Source organism: Schistocerca piceifrons, chromosome 4 (assembly GCF_021461385.2).
Source record: "Schistocerca piceifrons isolate TAMUIC-IGC-003096 chromosome 4, iqSchPice1.1, whole genome shotgun sequence".
In the NCBI taxonomy this organism is placed as follows: Eukaryota; Metazoa; Arthropoda; class Insecta; order Orthoptera; family Acrididae; genus Schistocerca; species Schistocerca piceifrons.
Genome location: NC_060141.1, coordinates 635004893 through 635023443, shown reverse-complemented (window position 1 = coordinate 635023443; position 18551 = coordinate 635004893). Strand labels below are relative to the sequence as shown.

Sequence of the window (18551 nt, the reverse complement as noted above, 5' to 3'; positions counted from 1 at the left end):
CAGAAGCGACTCTCATCGCTGAAGACGACACGTCTCCATTCGTCCCTCCATTCACGCCTGTCGCGACACCACTGGAGGCGGGCTGCACGATGTTGGGGCGTGAGCGGAAGACGGCCTAACGGCGTGCGGGACCGTAGCCCAGCTTCATGGAGACGGTTGCGAATGGTCCTCGCCGATACCCCAGGAGCAACAGTGTCCCTAATTTGCTGGGAAGTGGCGGTGCGGTCCCCTACGGCACTGCGTAGGATCCTACGGTCTTGGCGTGCATCCGTGCGTCGCTGCGGTCCGGTCCCAGGTCGACGGGCACGTGCACCTTCCGCCGACCACTGGCGACAACATCGATGTACTGTGGAGACCTCACGCCCCACGTGTTGAGCAATTCGGCGGTACGTCCACCCGGCCTCCCGCATGCCCACTATACGCCCTCACTCAAAGTCCGTCAACTGCACATACGGTTCACGTCCACGCTGTCGCGGCATGCTACCAGTGTTAAAGACTGCGATGGAGCTCCGTATGCCACGGCAAACTGGCTGACACTGACGGCGGCGGTGCACAAATGCTGCGCAGCTAGCGCCATTCGACGGCCAACACCGCGGTTCCTGGTGTGTCCGCTGTGCCGTGCGTGTGATCATTGCTTGTACAGCCCTCTCGCAGTGTCCGGAGCAAGTATGGTGGGTCTGACACACCGGTGTCAATGTGTTCTTTTTTCCATTTCCAGGAGTGTATATTGTCTAGAGACGTAGAAAGTCTCAACACATATTACAAAGCATGTAGGTTCCAACCAAATGCAGCCAAAAAGCAACTATTCCACACTGCTTAAACAACAGACTTCCAAATCAACAGCTCAGATTCCGTCAGCAGAGGATTCGACACAATTTCCAGACTAAATATCTTGGTGCCACACTCGGTCGGTCTTTAACGTATAAATGACACCTGGGAAGCACTAGAGAAAAGCTAAAGACCCGAAACGTAATCATAAAGAAACTGAATGGCACAACCTGGGATGCTGAAGTACCCACTCTACGCACTGGAACTTTGACTCTAGTATACCCAGAAGCTGAATATTGTATCCCAGTATGGCATCACAGTGCTCACACAAGGAAATTAGATATCCATCTGAAATCCGCACTGGTCCATTGGCGACACCCCATCCGTAACATGCCTCCACCTGAATTTCGACGCTAAGGATCATCCAATCGAGAATGGAGAAAGCTGCATCACCCCGACTACTCCCGAGACCTTCCAATTTATACAGACTTAAATGAACCTCCTCCAGGTCACTTGATGTCACGCACTCCATTGTGGCATAATGGAAAAAACAACAAGAAGTTTGATGTTAAAGAAGAATGGAGGACGAATGGAATACTAAAACAATAAAACAGCAAGGTGTTAAAGATTCGTCTGCCATAGTACTAGGATTTGATCTGAAGAGAATGAGTGGACAAGACTGAACAGTATAATAATCGGTCACGCCAGGTGCAGTGCTATTATGCACACGTGGGGACTCTCCAGCCTGAGATTGTGGAACCCAAGAACAAACCGTTCAGCATATTGTCAGAGACCACCCTCTGAGAAAGTATGCAGAATCATTCAGTGACTTTATTAATCCTACTGCCTCTGTTATCAATTGGATTCATTCACTAGATGTTGAAGTCTGATTAAATGTATCTATTTTAATTAACAGATCTAATTTTACAGTTTAAAAGTCCTTCTTTTAGTGTTACTTAATTATTCATTTTCAGATTTTAAACATATTCTCTTTGTGCCTCAGTCCTTAAATGTGTAATTCCAAGTACAGTAACAGTCCACCGCTAATCATTCTGCACAGTTCTCTTGAAATGAGTGCGTGTAACAAAAATTTTCGTATACAATTTCCGCGGACATGATTTTTAAACTTCTCTTCTTGAACAGTTGGAAAAATGCATGACGACACAATGCTGTCTTATAAAATTATTCATTTACTATCGGCTTCGCTCACAGTCCATCTTCAGGTCACTGTACACAAGAACAAAACAGAAGAAAAATCCATGAATACCGAAACAGAATACAAGATCCAAAGAACTAATCCAGTCAGAAAGTTACAGATACTTACGATTGTTTCTTTCTTTTACAGTGGCAACACCATATGACATACATGTCTTCAAGGATAACATGATCAAGTCAAAATGTGAGAAACATTTGACGTCGACATTCAGTAACAAAGCAATAGCTCGATCAAAAGCACTCGAAATATTGGCAGGTTAACCTACAAGTACGATCAAAGAGATCACCAAAGCCAATCCAAAGATCATACTGCCAAAGACAATGCAAGCTCAAGGAGAATATCTACTTAATACTGTACGATAACTTAAAAAGTGTAAACAGTGATGAACCTTAGACTTTTATATAATTATATACACTTTCCATATTCGCTCACACACCTAAACTTTATAAGAAGCACTGTGTGATCATGCATTTCTCTAAGTATATCGACGCTGTCAACGGTAGCCCGAAAAAAAAAAAAAAGAAACACACAGACTGTTATCTTTCTAAAGACTCTCCATCTTCTCACGTATTCACTGATCATAAAGAAATCGTACTCTGTACTTAGGAAAACTAACAAAGGTACTGATAACCAAACTTTATCGTTCTGCGTGAGCTTTCATCCGGCACACGTTTTTAATCTATCAGAAAATTTCATGTGATACCGACGCCGGTGTCGAAAATGTCGCGACTCTAGCTACAGTAGCGCTATATTCCTCCTAGAAAGGTCGAATTTTCTATGTCAACAGATGTCAGCATACGTACTGACTAAATCTAAAGATTCACACCTGTTCTGCATATTCTGAACTCCACAACGCTGAATCCATCAAATTGTATGTAGAACAGGCTGGTACAGGCTACAAACAACAGAATTTTTATTATATTGTAGAGAACCTGGTTTTATTAAAGTAAATGGTCAAAAGTAGTTAATAATGGTATTTTACTGTTAAAATGTTATTTGCTTTTAAAATAATTCACGACTGTGTTCTGAACAAAATAAGGTTAAGTTTATGATTGTGCTGTCACTGGCGTGATGCAGTAGTGCTACTAATTTCCTACTGTTAATGCGCTGACGGAAAAAATCAGCACCCTCAAGGACTGTGTTAAGTGGCACCATGGTATATAACATGTGCATACTGTGGTGTTGTAGTTATAGAGATTCATTTGTCACGGTCACCGGCGATCAGATAGCTCTCAGGCGCCTGTCTGTGCGCCCTCTGATTTGACACTGCAGGCAGTTGCTGTGCTGAGTTCAGAGGTGAACAGTGTTTGCAACATTCGTACTAGGCTACAACCTCGCCCCACCGACGAATGCGTAATCCTGTTGACCAGTTTCAGTCACTTGAACGGGATGGCATTGTGGTCCTGCGGGAAGCTGGAAGGACGTTCCTACAGATTGCTGCACATGTGGTGCACAGTGCATCGGCGATGTGTGGCTGCTTCCAGCTGTGATTTGTGGGACGTTGCTACACCTACAGACCAGGTACTGGACGTCATCAAAGACAAGCGCACGTCAAGATCGACGCATTGTGCGTGCAGCGGTGGCAGACCAAACATCATCCAGAGAAGAAATCCGAGCACATGTTGCACCTGTTCTGTCATCGGGAATCACTGGGAACTTCAGCAGGACTAAGATCAAGTGCGAATCAGGCCAGGCAACTACTAACACCAAGACATCGCCAATCAAAGCACTGAGGTGTTGTGAAACAGTTGATTGGTGGGTGCAGTGACGCTCTGTTGCCTTCAGTGATGACAATAGGTTCTGTCTGTATGCGAGTGACTGCCGTCCACCTGTACGGCGTTGACTTGGTGATCTGCCTATTCCAGAGTGCTTTCGCCCACAGGTCCATTCCCAGAGTTCATGGTGCGGGCGGAGGGGGGGGGGGAGGCATCAATTACAATTTGCGGCCACATTTTGTGTTTCTACAGGGTAAACTAACCAGTACCCACTACATTTCACAGACTACTACCACGTGCTACTACCGTTTCCTCTACAGGAAGGCGACGTGCATTTCCAGTAGGACACTGCTGCGATGCGCCGTCCTCTTTCTGATATGCAAAAACCGCCCTGGACAGGAGGATTATCAGATCTCTGGCCAATAGAAGATGTGTGGGATGTTGTTAACCGCGAACTTACTCGTTCTCTAGGATCTGCAAGAACCATTACCGATTTGCAACAAACGGTGCAAAATGCTTGGGACAATCTATCGCAGGATGCCTGGTAAGGTACAGGATTGGTAAGCAGGGCATATGGGCTGCTGGAGTGGAATGCTGGTCCCATTTGTGGATACAAAAAATTATTTTCACCACGTTAATTAAAACATCACTGGTAAGAACACAATTATTAATTAGTATTCGCAAATGGCGGTGATCTACACCGATTATTCAATTGTATAAAAGCAATGAGAATAATTCAAAAATATTTAAAAGAAAAACAGCCTTATGGCCCCTACATTAATTCAATAAAAAAATTAGTTTTCACAAATATAATTTTAACGTAACTGCAAATCCGAGCTGACTAGTTGTGAATATGAAAAGTAAAAAAATTGTAAAAGCTATTAGGTTTCAAAAATACTCAAATAGCAAGATCTCATAAATACGTGAATTAACTATTATGGGAAACATTCGGCAATGTAATGTTATGATAGCCTGAAAGATCTACACAGCAATCAGCACATTCTCGACGTTTGGCGTTCACATCGGCCGCGCGTCTGAATTCCGTGCTCCGGAGCTCAAGTGACAACAACAGGCAGGAGGCCCTGCCCACCAATAACGGCTTCTAGAACACACAAACCCAGTATTAATACACAGTTTACTAAAATACTAAAACCAACAGCCAAGCACTGAGTAGGGTCAAATGCAGGAAGAGATGTTTAACGTTATAGTGTGACAACCGCAGTTACTACGAGGGTAATCCCAAATGTAAGATCTCCTATTTTTTTTTTATATATAAGTACAGAACTCTGTGCGGCAGTTGGTCACACTGTTATGAAGAGTGCTTCATGCGCTGTGTGTAAACATGCGCACGCCGCGCTGAGGCTCTCAGTCTTGGCCTGGCGGCCGTTGAGAATGGAGCTCCCGTTGGATGTTACCGCCAAATGCGAATTGCGCGCAGTTATTCGGTTTTTGAACGCAAAGGGCACTGTGCCGATTGAAATCCATCGCCAATTGACGGAAGTGTATGGTGAGTCGCGCATGGATGTCAAAAATGTTCGTAAGTGGTGTAGAGAGTTTGCAGCTGGATGATCTCTGCACGTTGGTTCCTGAGGTTTCCCGAAGCACCGCTCACAGAATTTTAACGGAAACATTGAACTACCGGAAGGTGTGTGCAAGATGGGTGCCACGCATGCTGACTGAGGACCACATGCGGCAACGAGGTGATGCTTCCCGCGCATTTCTTCACCGGCTTGCAGCCGAACAGGACAACTTTCTGGACCCAATTGTCACGAGTGACGAAACCTGGGCATACCACTCTACACCTGAGACCAAGCAACAATCACCAAAGCCGCGGAGTTGGCGGCGAGCTGGTATGACGTGGGCATACAAAAACTGCCACAGCGTCTACAAAAATGCATAGACAGAAATGGTGCTTATGTTGTAAATAGCTAAATCTTCAAGCTGTAAACTGATGTAAACCATTGTAGAAATAAACAGGTCTATGTTCGTATAAAAAAAGAGGAGACCTTGCTTTTGGGATTACCCTCGTATTGAAGCAACAGTTCATTAAACAATCTCCAATGACGTGAAATTTCACATGATAAATTTATAAACCACAACCAGCTCAAGGTGATAATGACCAGACAATCCGCACACAACCTTAAACACCATGTACCGTTTGACGGCGCAAAATTGTTACTATGATTGTTGACAACAAGAAGTTTGCAGTTGCAATTTAAATTGACGGCTGAAGTTTTATACAGATGAAAACTTTGGTTCACGAAATTCACCACTAAACATATTAACAATAAAAAATAATGAAAATGAATCGCCGAATATCGGCCGCACTTGTAATGCAACGGAACCAGGGCACAGCGCAGTTAGACGGACTTGCAATACCAAGTATCCCGGACCACGTCCAAGTGGTTTAAGGAATGACCAGCGAAAATCAAGGTGGCTACACGGAGCAATGACATCCGAAGGTTCCACCACAAAGTTAGTCCAGGAGCTCGCCGTTAAGATGCACGCCAGGGTATACTCCCGCCCTCTCCTCAGGATTGCAGATAGACACGACTCTGAAACAGAGCCCAAGTTGACCGGTGACTGCTTCCGGACTCGAGTTCCGTTCGCCGCCAGACCCAGGCAACGGGATGTCAACACGGTGCGTCCTCGCAGTACACAAAGCGCCACTTGACTACTCGTGATGCTCCGTGCGCTGTCTTCCCCCTCTCACTGCCGCCGACCGAGTCTCTGTCACTGCCCCGACCAAGTCTCTTCTCACAACCCGCGGACGTCCTAAATAGAGGGCTCTAGCCAACCAGGACGCCGCAATGCGCGTATCTTCAACAGAGAAACTATCCTGCCATGATCATCGCAGGAAGTCACGGCTCAGTGCCCTTCTGCAACTTTATGATCGTTTCCATGCGAGAAAATGTGCCTGCGTTGGCGCCAGAAGGAGGGGGAGGGGGCTACAGTCGGTATTGATGCGACTGTTTGGGCCCTCGTTATTGTGATGTGAGTGTTTCATTTGGTCTGAATTTATTATCTTATACTCCTACCATCACGAATTACCTGCACTTCAGTTGTCAATAAAATCACCTTGCCCTTGAGGACGTTGCATTTTCTTCCGCCATTGTATCTTCAGCGTTGTTAGTTTTTAATTAGGAAATTATTAATGTGCACCCCTTTAAGTAAACAATACAGGGTGCTCCACTAATCGTGACCGAGCCAAATATCTCACGAAATAAGCGTCAAACGAAAAAACTACAAAGTACGAAACTTGTCTAGGTTGAAGGGGGAAACCAGATGGCGCTATGGTTGGCCCGCTAGATGGCGCTGCCATAGGTCAAACAGATATCAACTGCGTTCTTTTAAAATAGGAACCCCCATTTTTTATTACATATTCGTGTAGTACGTAAGGAAATATGAATGTTTTAGTTGGACCACTTTTTTCGCTTTGTGACAGATGGCGCTGTAATAGTTACAAACATATGGCTCACAATTTTAGACGAACAGTTGGTAACAGGTAGGTTTTATTAAATTAAAATACAGAACGTAGGTACGTTTGAACATTTTATTTCGGTTGTTCCAATGTGACACATGTACCTTTGTGAACTTATCATTTCTGAGAACGCATGCTGTTACAGCGTGATTACCTGTAAATACAACATTAATGCAATAAATGCTCAAAATGATGTCCGTCAACCTCAGTGCATTTGGCAATACGTGTAACGGCATTCCTCTCAACAGCGAGTAGTTCGCCTTCCGTAATGTTCCCACATGCATTGACAATGCGCTGACGCATGTTGTCAGGCGTCGTCGGTGGATCACGATAGCAAATATCCTTCAACTTTCCCCACACAAAGAAATATGGGGACGTCAGACCCGGTGAACTTGCGGGCCATGATATGGTGCTTCGACGGCCAATCCACCTGTCATGAAATATGCTACTTAATACCGCTTCAACTGCACACGAGCTATGTGCCGGGCATCCATCATGTTGGAAGTACATCGCCATTCTGCCATGCAGTGAAACATCTTGTAGTAACATCGGTAGAACAATACGTAGGAAATCAGCATACATTGCACCATTTAGACTGCCATCGATAAAATGGGGCCTATTTCCTTCCTCCCATAATGCCGCACCATACGTTAACCCACCAAGCTCGCTGACGTTCCACTTGTCGCAGCCATCGTGGAGGATTGTCGTTACACGTATTGCCAAATGCACTGAGGTTGACGGACATCATTTTGAGCATTTATTGCATTAATGTTTTATTTACAGGTAATCACGCTGTAACAGCATGCGTTCTCAGAAAAGATAAGTTCACAAAGGTACGTGTATCGCATTGGAACAACCGAAAAAAATGTTCAAACGTACCTACGTTCTGTATTTTAATTTAAAAAACCTACCTGTTACCAACTGTTCGCCTAAAATTGTGAGCCATATGTTTGTGACTATTACAGCGCCATCTGTCACAAAGCGAAAAAAGTGGTCCAACTGAAACATTCATATTTCCTTACGTACTACACGAATATGTAATAAAAACGGGGGTTCCTATTTAAAAAAAACGCAGTTGATATCCGTTTGACCTATGGCAGCGCCATCTAGCGGGCCAACCATAGCGCCAACTGGTTTCCCCCTTCAATCTAGACGAGTTTCGTTCTTTTTAGTTTTTTCGTTTGATGCCTATTTCGTGAGATATTTGGCCCGGTCACTATTAATGGACCACCCTGTATAATTACTTGAAAGTAAACATAAATTAATATTGGCTAGTAGACTAGAAACTGATTATGTTGCTTCCCACCCATGTGTTCTTAAAAATGAGTAACAGACCAGTGGTAACATTGAGAAATGTGATTTTCCGAATATTCCTTCCATAGGAACATCTCGGAAGGTGAAGCAGGTAAGTCAAATTGTATGAAAGTTCCTGGTAGATTCGAACTGCATGCCGGGCGGGCACTCGAACTTGGCACCTTTGCCTTTCGCGGGCAAGTGCTCTACCGATTGAACTATCCAAGCAAGTATCACGATCCGCCCTCACAGTTTTACTTCCGTCAGTACCTCATATCCTACCTTACAAATTTAACAGTTGTAATCCACCAGGAAGTTTCAGAATAAAAAATCATTCTGGAATCAGAATACTTTGAAGTGTGAAAATTGATTGAATACCTCTGTCCGCAGGCGGCTGGAGCAGAATGCCATCACGGATATCCCACACAAGGCATTCGCACCCTACAAAAGGCTGAGTCGCATGTAAGTATCGACAGCTGGCGCTCGCTCTGCTTACTGCTGCTGCTGCTTGTTCTCTGCACCGACTTTGAAATTATGCCTGAGTATGTTTCTGCTCCTACATTGTTTTCCGTAATTTAGGTCCATATTACCATCTCTGAGTCCGCCCCCAGTGGTTGAGTGGCGCCGGCACGGTAGCTCAGCGTGTTCGGTCAGAGAGCTGGTTGGCCTCTGTAATAAAAAAACTGAGTGGAAGGATCAACAAAACTAACTTGAGCGATGTCAAGTGACGTCCGCAATGACCAAACACAACGATCAACAACGAAGGAAAAAAAAAAGTCAGCACGACAGAATGGAAATCCTAAGGGCCCTGGTTCGATTCCCGGCTGGGTCGGAGATTTTCTCCGCTCAGGGTGTTGTGTTGTCCTAATCAGCATCATTTGATCCCCATCGGCGCGCAAGTCGCCGAAGTGGCGTCAAATCGAAAGACTTACACCCGTTGAACGGTCTACCCGACGGGAGGCCCTAGTCACACGACATTTATTTATTTTACCATCTCTGAAAGTTGGCTACCCTACTACAACCTTAACAACAATAACAGTACCGGTACACGTGTTCCACTGTCAGAGGTATCAGAACGATTTCCGCTCATAAATTTTGACTCGCTCGTTTCTGGATCATGGTCCCTTAGCTCTCAGATCGGTCCCTGAAAGTTTGTTACATCATTACGGGATCACCATGTACACACACGGTACAAGTAAGTAGTTGTTCAAAATTTAATTCCAGTTTCCTGATGGAGACATTCATTATTCGTGAAAGGCAGCTTAAGTAAACTTTTCAGTCTTGAGTTATTGCTAGTCGGGCTATACATAATATCAGCAAAAATTGTGTTTCATTTTGTCATCAGTTTTCTGACTGGGCTGATGCGGCCCGCCACCAATTCCTCCCCTGTGTTAATCTCTACAGCTCAGTTTAGGAATCCAGCAGTCTTAATTATTTGTTTCAATATTCCAATCTCCGTCATCCCCAAATTTTTTTACCCTTCTCAGCTCCCTCGAGTGCAATATAAGTTATTCCTTGGTGTTTTAACATATTTCCTATCATCCTTTCTTTCTTGCCTACGTTCCTCATAGGTTTCTTTCCTCGCCAATGCTGTGGAGATACTCAGTTTCAAACATTTCTATAGCACCACATCTCAAACTTTCGATTCTCTTCTTTTCCTTTTTATCCACAGTCCATGATCAACTTCCATACAATGCTGTGCTCCAAACGTACATTCCCACTAATTTTTTCCTTCAGTTAAGGCCGATACTTGATACCAGTAGTCTTCTTTTGGTCAGGAATGCCTTTTCTTCCTGTGCTACACTGCTTCTTGTGTCCTTCCATGAGTTATTTTGCTTGGGAGGTAGCAAATACGTTAACTTCATCTATTAGTTCGTCGTCCCTGTTCTGGCGTAACTACAAGCTCCGTAAAGAAGGTGAAGAACGCAAGAGAAAAGAAGGCGGTGAAACGACGTCGGTCAATGGTGCGCTGATTAGGACCGCACCACGACGGGAGCGGCCTCCACAAGAGGTGAATATAAGCCCCGCTCCTGCCAGCCTCTGGCTGCTCAGTATCGGCTCATTATTCGACAATCGTAGAGCGGCACTAGCAGAACAGTTATACGTCTGGATAAGACTCTGACAGGTGACACGTACGTATGCATCCTGTCTGATCACATGCATCCATTCATGTCCAGTGTGCATTCCGACGTACTTGGACAATTCAAGCAGAACAATGCGACACCCCACACGTCCAGTAATGCCACAGAGTGGTTCCAGGAACACTCTTGTGAGTTTAAACGCACCCTGTGGCCACCAAACTCCCCAGACGTGAACATTATTGAGCATATCTGGGATACCTTGCAACGTGCTGCTCAGAAGAGATCTTCATCCCCTCGTACTCTTACGGATTTATGGGCAGGCATGGAGGTTTGCTGGTGTCAGTTACCTCCAGCACTACCTCAAGACATTAGTCGACTCCATGCTACGTGGTGTTGCGGCCCTTTGCGTGCCCGCGGGTTCCCTACGTGATATTAGACAGGTATACCTAGGGACCGATGACCTCAGCAGTTTGGTCCCTTGGGAATTCACACACACACAGATGTACCAGTTTCTTTGGCTCTTCAGTGTATCTCGAAAACCAATAACATTGGACTCGCATTCGGGAGGACGACGGTTCAATCCCGCGTTTGGCCATCCTGATTCAGGTTTTCCGCGATTTCCCTAAATCGCTCCAGGCAAATGCCGGGATGGTTCCTTTGAATGGGCAAGGCCGACTTCCTTCCCCGTCCTTCCCTAATCCGATGAGACCGATGACCTCGCTGTCGGGTCCCCTTCCCCAAACAACCCAACCCAACCCAATAACATTTGGACACATGTTACATGGAATATTTCATTCGAGTTGGTCTACAAAAGGACTTTCCGAAATGCTTACTGGCTCTTCACAGCACCGAGTATAGAGGTTCTTCAACAGCGAACCGTTGGCGTGGATCGGGCAGTGCGCTACCGCCCCTCAGCTCTCAGTGGTTAGCACAGACGCGCGGAACAGCGCTCGATTTGTCTGGGCGAGGGTAGAGCGGCCGACGGTTCCCGAGATGCTACGTCGGCCAGGCGCGGCGAGGGGCGTCGCTGACCGCTGAGTTATTGCCGCGGGGCGCAGATGGGCTTTCCGTGATCCACGTCCGGCTAATGACAGCCTGCGTGCTCCCCCGCAACCCGATCCGGCTGCCACGTATCGGCAATTAGGCGTGTCCTCAGTCCTGGAGGCTCGCCGTCAGCGGCGCCCTCAGGGTCAAGTAACCCTCTCCATAAACCAGCCCTTCTCCTAACCAGTATATCTTTCCTTCAACGCTCGGCTCCACATCTCTAGACTGTCACAGTTTAGCATACAATAGCTTTTCGTAATAACTGAAGGAAAACAGTCGAACAAGTAAACTGCTAGACAGTTGCTAAGAAACAGTCTTTTTTGGACAGGAATAGTCACTGGCAATGATGGACGACTTGACACACAATATATATTTAATAGAGGCGGAGTGGTGTATTAATAACGAAAAATGGGGCAGATTTTACCACATCAGGGAACAGAGTAACAGACATAAAGTAACGTTCATGTTTGACATAGGTCATACTCTTAATATAAAGATCGATACCGGACTCTCAGTAAGGAATATGCCCTCCTCGGGCACTAATGCACGTTTTGCACGTGTTGCTCATGCTGGATACCACACTATTCAAGATTGTCCCAATCCTCTCTCAAGGTTATTTTCAGTCTTGCAGGGTTCGAGGAAAGGGTGTTCGTTGAGAAACACGTTTGCCGAGAACATCCCAGACGTGCTGTATAGGGCTTAGGTCCGGGGAGTACGGCAATTTCATACGTTCAGTGTCTTCACAAACACGGATGCGACCATCATGAAGCTGTAAACAGAACCTGGATTCATCAGAAAAAATGACGTTTTGCGATTCGTGCACCATCGCAGGTGCTCCTGTCTGTGATGCAGCGTCAAGGGTAACCGCAGCCATGGTCTCCGAGCCGATAGTCCATGCTACTACAAACGGCGTCGAACTGTTCGTGCAGATGGTTGTTGTCTTGCAAACGTCCCTATCTGCTGACACAGGGATCGAGACGTGGCTGCACGATCCGTTACAGCCATGCGGATAAGATGCCTGTCATCTCGACTGCTAGTGATACGAGGCCGTTGGGATCCAGCACGGCGTTCCGTATTACCCTCCTGAACCCACCGATTCCATATTGTGCTAACAGTCATTGGACCTCGACCAACGTGAGCCACAATGTCGCGATACGATAAACCGCAATCGTGATAGGCTACAATCCGACCTTTATCAAAGTCGGAAACGTGATGGTACGCATTTCTCCTCCTTACACGAGGCATCACAACAACGTTTCACCAGCCAACGCCGGTCAACTGCTGTTTGTGTATGAGAAATCGGTTGGAAACTTTCATCATGTCAGCACGTTGTAGGTGTCGCCACCGGCGCCAATCTTGTGCGAATGCTCTGAAAAGCAAATCATTTGCATATCACAGCATCTTCTTCCTGTCGGTTAAATTTCGCGTCTGTAGCACGTCATCTTCGTGGTGTAGCAATTTTAATGGCCAGTAGTGGATGAAACTTACCAGGCAATACTCACGTAATTGGTCTCGATTTATCTAGTAACCACTTTCAGGCAATATGATTGTCCCAGAAAAGTAGTTAACCAGTCCATTGCATGTTTGCATCACTAGGCTGCATGCTCGGCTAAAGTGCGTGTGCGTGCTTCTGTTTTACTTCATTTTCAGCGTACATAACCAAAAGATCTATAGCGTAGCGTAGCTATAGATCTTTTTGAGATAGAAAACCGAGTGGCGTGTAGTAGTGGTTAGAGGAACTGGGTTCACACCCTCGCGTACTGCGTCCAGATTTAAATTTTCTGTGATTTTCACCGAGTGTTTAAAACAAATTACGGAACTTTTCTGTTATAAAGAATACTGCCGATTTCCTTCTCCATCCTTGACCGTTCGTACCTTGTGCTCCGTCTCCAATGACAATGTTCACGGAACGTTAAAGCTCAATGTTCCACTCTTTTTCGAGAAAGGACCATTTTAAGTACTGATTATTTTAGCTTAATATTTTTTATAAGTCTGCAGTATTCCGTGGCCGTTGCCGTTGAAGGTGAAACCTTGTTTACTCCATTTAATATTCTACTTTAAACTTTTGCAAAACTCGACGTTCCGTCCCCTAAGCTGGGATTTTCTTCAGCAGTCTTCTGGTGTCCCGGGTGGCTGAGTTTTGGAAAAGTTTGGAGAGGTATAAGATGAGGCCTAACATATCTGAAGATTTTACCTCCGCATTTTTTTCTCTTCCTTACCGCCTATTAACGTTCGATCGAACAAGAGTGCGCGTGCATTGTTTTGTCCTTATTTCTCGTGTTTGCTAATTGTTGCTTATTAACTTCTAAAACGCTTCTTAAAAGCACAAACTCGCTATCTTTGATGTTGTGACAGCGTACTACCACCATCGTCTGAGACACATAATCCGTCAGTTGCAGTCTTTTGTTTTCCACCAGATGTCGCCGTAAATACACTAACAACATTCGCCAAAAGAGGCACACCGAGCGCTTTAGACGGATTATGTTCTTTCTCTGTGAACGTGAAACTGCCTGATGCCGCTTTGCTTGACTTCCGAGAACTGTCTACGGCTAGACTGATGGGCGCAGTTCGCGCTTCCCGACTCCACAGACGGGCAGCGCAGATGCCACTCACACGATGGATGCGAGCTGTTTGTTTTCCCTCCAGCCGCTCGGAAACTGGCGGTCTGCCCACTTCTACGAAATTACGTCTTTGGATAACTTCTCTTATTGTTTGGACGCCGCGACGAAAGGGAAACCTTTGATGTTGCCATGAAAAGCACCGGTTATTGCTTTTTTGACATAACGTGGTGTGAAATAACGGCTCTTCCGCTCTTTATGTCTCCAGAAAGTGACCTTAGAAACGCGGTCGTAACATGTTAATTGTCAATAAACAGCACCAGCTCTAGTCAAGCGCAATAATGGCGGAAAACTTTCTGTACATGTGATGTTATAGCACTACCTCACGCAAATTTGCTTACAGAATACGAGTGTGTGATTGGAGGAAGCTTTGTCATTCCTATCTCTTCGGACATAATGTTACGCCGCAGAAACGCTGCGAACCACGGAAGAAACTCGACCGTAAATTTTACCGCGAGGCATTTCTCTTAGCTGAATTCCTTTTTATTGGAAAGCAATTGTTCGGTTTACTGCACGTCTCTATTTCCACAGAGTTTTTCATTACTTCCACAGACATTAAACCCTCTCGCACTAAGTCTGTCTCCTATACGAAATTACAATAGAATGAGCACCTTTCAAGATGGTCTGTGCTTAGACTTCGTCCATTCTCGTTTCAAAATCACGTTCACAGCCATTCTAGCTGCAAAACAAGACCACAGTTTAATCTACGTAGACAAAGCGACTGCGTGAATTTCAGGTAATATAAGCAATGTAATGAAAAGTAAGTTCCTTTTTTTATGTTCTTATACCATATGTAGCGCACTATTAAATGTTCTTACTGCACAATTGATTTTTCTTAAAGTTTGGTATCTGAAACAAAAATATATAGTCTTATTTAGTCAACCAAACAGATGCAATCGAAGTGACAATAAAATCCATTCTGATCTGTCTGCATTCACATTTTAGCAGCTATAGCATCTAATCATATTTATATTTTTAATCACGTTTGCCACACTGAAGTTAAATCGCTAAAAAGAATGGAGCATTGTTTGTGAATGTCACCATGATGATCGTTTGGTTAGTTAAAATTCACTATAATGTGGTTGTGTGTGGATGTGTGTGTGTGTGTGTGTGTGTGTGTGTGTGTGTGTGTGTGTGTGTGTGTGTGTGTGTTTGTGTGTGTGGTGTGTGTGTCAGAAGGCTTATTCTCGTGCACTCAACCTAGGTTCTGTGTAGCATCGCTAGAGGTTCACAATAGGCGTGGTATATCACTAGAAGTGACAACTACTTTTCTCCAAATTTTTCTCCGTCGTTTATAGATCTCTCACTGTTGGTAACTCTCCCGCATATATGTGATAAACCCAAAAACTGTATAAAAATTGTTTCATCATCGAAACTTCTCCTTCTTCTCACAGACGCACACTGAGTCTCGGAAGTGTTTTTATGTTTGTGCGTTTCCTTTCACGAGTAGCATTCGGCTTTGTATTAGAAAATGCAGACCATGCCGCCAATTGCGAAGTGTGGCTGCCTTGAATTCTGGGGACTGACCTGATATTTTTTCTGTTTTCAGAGACCTCAGCAAGAACCAGATCAGCAAGATAGCAGCGGACGCATTCTTGGGGCTCAAATCTTTGACGTCGTTGTAAGTAAAATACAATTTCGTAAGACAGGATTTTCAAAAGTATCGTGTAAAAAGTTTAAAGGTACAATGATATGAGCTGGCCAGGATGAGACTTAATCACATCTCGTGGCGATAATAACCAACAGATTTTGGTTTCGAGCGTATTTTCCTTGAATTCTTATCAAAGGAAATTAATTTGATGGTTGTTGTGTTTGTTGTTAGTGTTCGTAATAGTACCTTTTTAATTACTGTGTTTCTGACATATTGCCTTTGTCATCTTGATATACTGCACATAAAGAATGACATCGCCAGATTTCTTCGTATTGCGCACTGCATGGTGTGTGTAGCCACAGTCGTTCTAGCAGGTACCTTTAAAAAAAGAAAAAAATTGAAGAAAATAAGACGTGTGTGGGAACAAGTTTCGGTTGCTGCACAACAAGAATTATTTTAGATATGATGACACACACGTCATCGTTGTACTATCGAGAAATAGGGGAGATAGTGCCACAGACATGATACGTGCACTGGAGTGGCAATCATTAAAACAGAGGCGTTTTTCATTGCGACGGGAATTTCTCATGAAATTCCAATCACCAGTTTTCTCCTCCGATTGTGAAACCATTCTGCTGGCACCCACCTACATAGGGAGAAATGATCATAACGATAAAATAAGAGAAATCAGGGCTCGCACAAAAAAAATGTAAGTGCTCGTTTTTCCCGCGCGCCTTTCGAGAATGGAACGGCAGAAAGACAGCTTCAAGGTGGTTCATTGAACCCTCTGCCAGGCACTTTATAGTGAATAGCAGAGTAATCGCGTAGATGAAGATGTAGACGTATTTGAAGATGGCCCCGGGCTAAAACTGGCTAGTAATACAAAATAAATGTCGAAGTAAAAGTCGATCATGCCGCAGTACAGTAAAGGGCCTTTGGTGGAAAAACGTTTTTGACCTTCAGAAAATACATTGAGGCTGTGGACCCCATTATGAGAAAACTAACAGCCTGTTGTCATATTCAAGAGTCTCACATGGCAGGAGGAAGTTTAGTCCCTCGGAATGTCTGTATTTTTTGATAAAGGGACATGATAAGTGTGAGAATTGTGCTTTGATTGATGATATAACAATGCATTGTTATTAAACACAGAGGAGTACGTAGAGGAGATGTACAACTTGGAGATGATGATAGAAAAGAGAACGCCAATGATGTACGATGATTATTAATAAAGACAATAATATCCATAGATAGTGCACAGTGAACTTGACAAAATCTGAGAAGCTATAGCTCTCTGAGCTGCTCTGGAACAGTCAAAGCTTGTCTCTGGGCTATCTCAGTAGCTCCGTGCTGCGACTTTGTGATGTGATTTAGCGGCAAAGACATTATTTGAGAGAACGCTTTTGACGCGCAATTCAAGTGGCTTCTTTGGCGACAAGTATACTTGCCATCACTTTACCATGCAGTCCAACAACGGAGCGTTGTCGTATCCAAATTCCCACAGATCTTGAAATTGCACGATTCGACCAATCGACTAAATGAAGACTCGCAATGGGGCCCCTTTCGAACTTTCTCAAGTGCTGGTAACACTGTCTCACACGATAGGGCGGCATTTCCGTGTGCTTTACAGTAATCAGTCGACATCAACACTAACGCACTCTGGTGATCGTTCTACCTGTCACGGAGAACTGCAACGCTGATCACTTACATACAGGTCAATGGAGTGTACACGTAAGGAGTTGCAGTGACATCCGAGCATGTCTTCTGGGTGCTTCACTTTTTTTGTCAAGCATTGTAACTTCTTAAGTCTTGTCAGGCTCATCTTCTGATGAGCCATGGAGAGGTTCACAGATTCGTACTTGATGCTCGGCACTGAAGATTCCTTCACAATGACAAGATGACTGGATACACTTTAATGTATCACCTTGGGTTGTAGTCATTTGGCAAGTTACGTCAAAAGTTTAATTTATTTAGTTTGTGCTGTAGTGTCGATGTTAACATCCAGGCGGTAGCTGTCATTGCCTGTCAGCGACGGAGTTAAGCGCTATTCACTGTACTCACTATTTATTACTATTATTTTGTGAGCAATGAATGTCAACAGAAACGGGGCGGCATCCAATAACACTCTGAGCTTTCCGCAAACGACGAACTTGCATACAGAAGAGGGATTTGGTGGGGGGCAGCTGACGTTGTTAAGTTGTAAGGGAATGCAGGAAGACTTGAACAGGATCAGCTGTTAGCGCTAAGACATCCAGCTGATTCTCAACGTAAGTAAACGTAAGTGCAGTGCGTATAAATAAACGGAAAGAAGCCACATTGTTTGATTACATGTTTGGCTATCAGTCTCTGGAATCAGTCAGTAGGTCAAGTATCTGAGAGTATCTGTTTGGAGCGGCTAAAGATTATACGGCGACAGAAGTCTAGTCGTGGGACAGGCAGAGAGCACTCTGCGAAATATAATTCAGCCCCGATAAAGTTCGCTACCAAAAATCTCTCTCAAGCGCATCACGAGTGCGGCTGATACCCTATCAGTTTCGACTAACGTAAGAGACACGAGGACTGTAAGAGATGCGCAGGTCTTAGTGTATTTGCCCTATCAGTTTGACAGCGTCACAAAATACTTAATGAAATCGAGGGACACACTCTTCATTGTTAATGGCGATGGGCTGTAGTCCCATAATTGAGGTGCCTAATGCCTACCCAAGATTAAAGTTTTAAAAAATTACCAGAAATATTTTATGTCAGAC

The 18551-nt window shown here is 44.6% G+C and overlaps 1 protein-coding gene across 1 annotated transcript in view; it reads left to right on the top strand.

Annotated features, from left to right (window-relative positions):
• LOC124794967 (protein slit-like) overlaps nucleotides 1-18551 on the top strand; it is an 807859-nt gene that overhangs the window by 718991 nt on the left and 70317 nt on the right. The window contains 2 exon segments of the mRNA XM_047258696.1: nucleotides 8864-8935; nucleotides 15766-15837. Coding sequence (XP_047114652.1) covers nucleotides 8864-8935; nucleotides 15766-15837 — 144 coding nt within the window.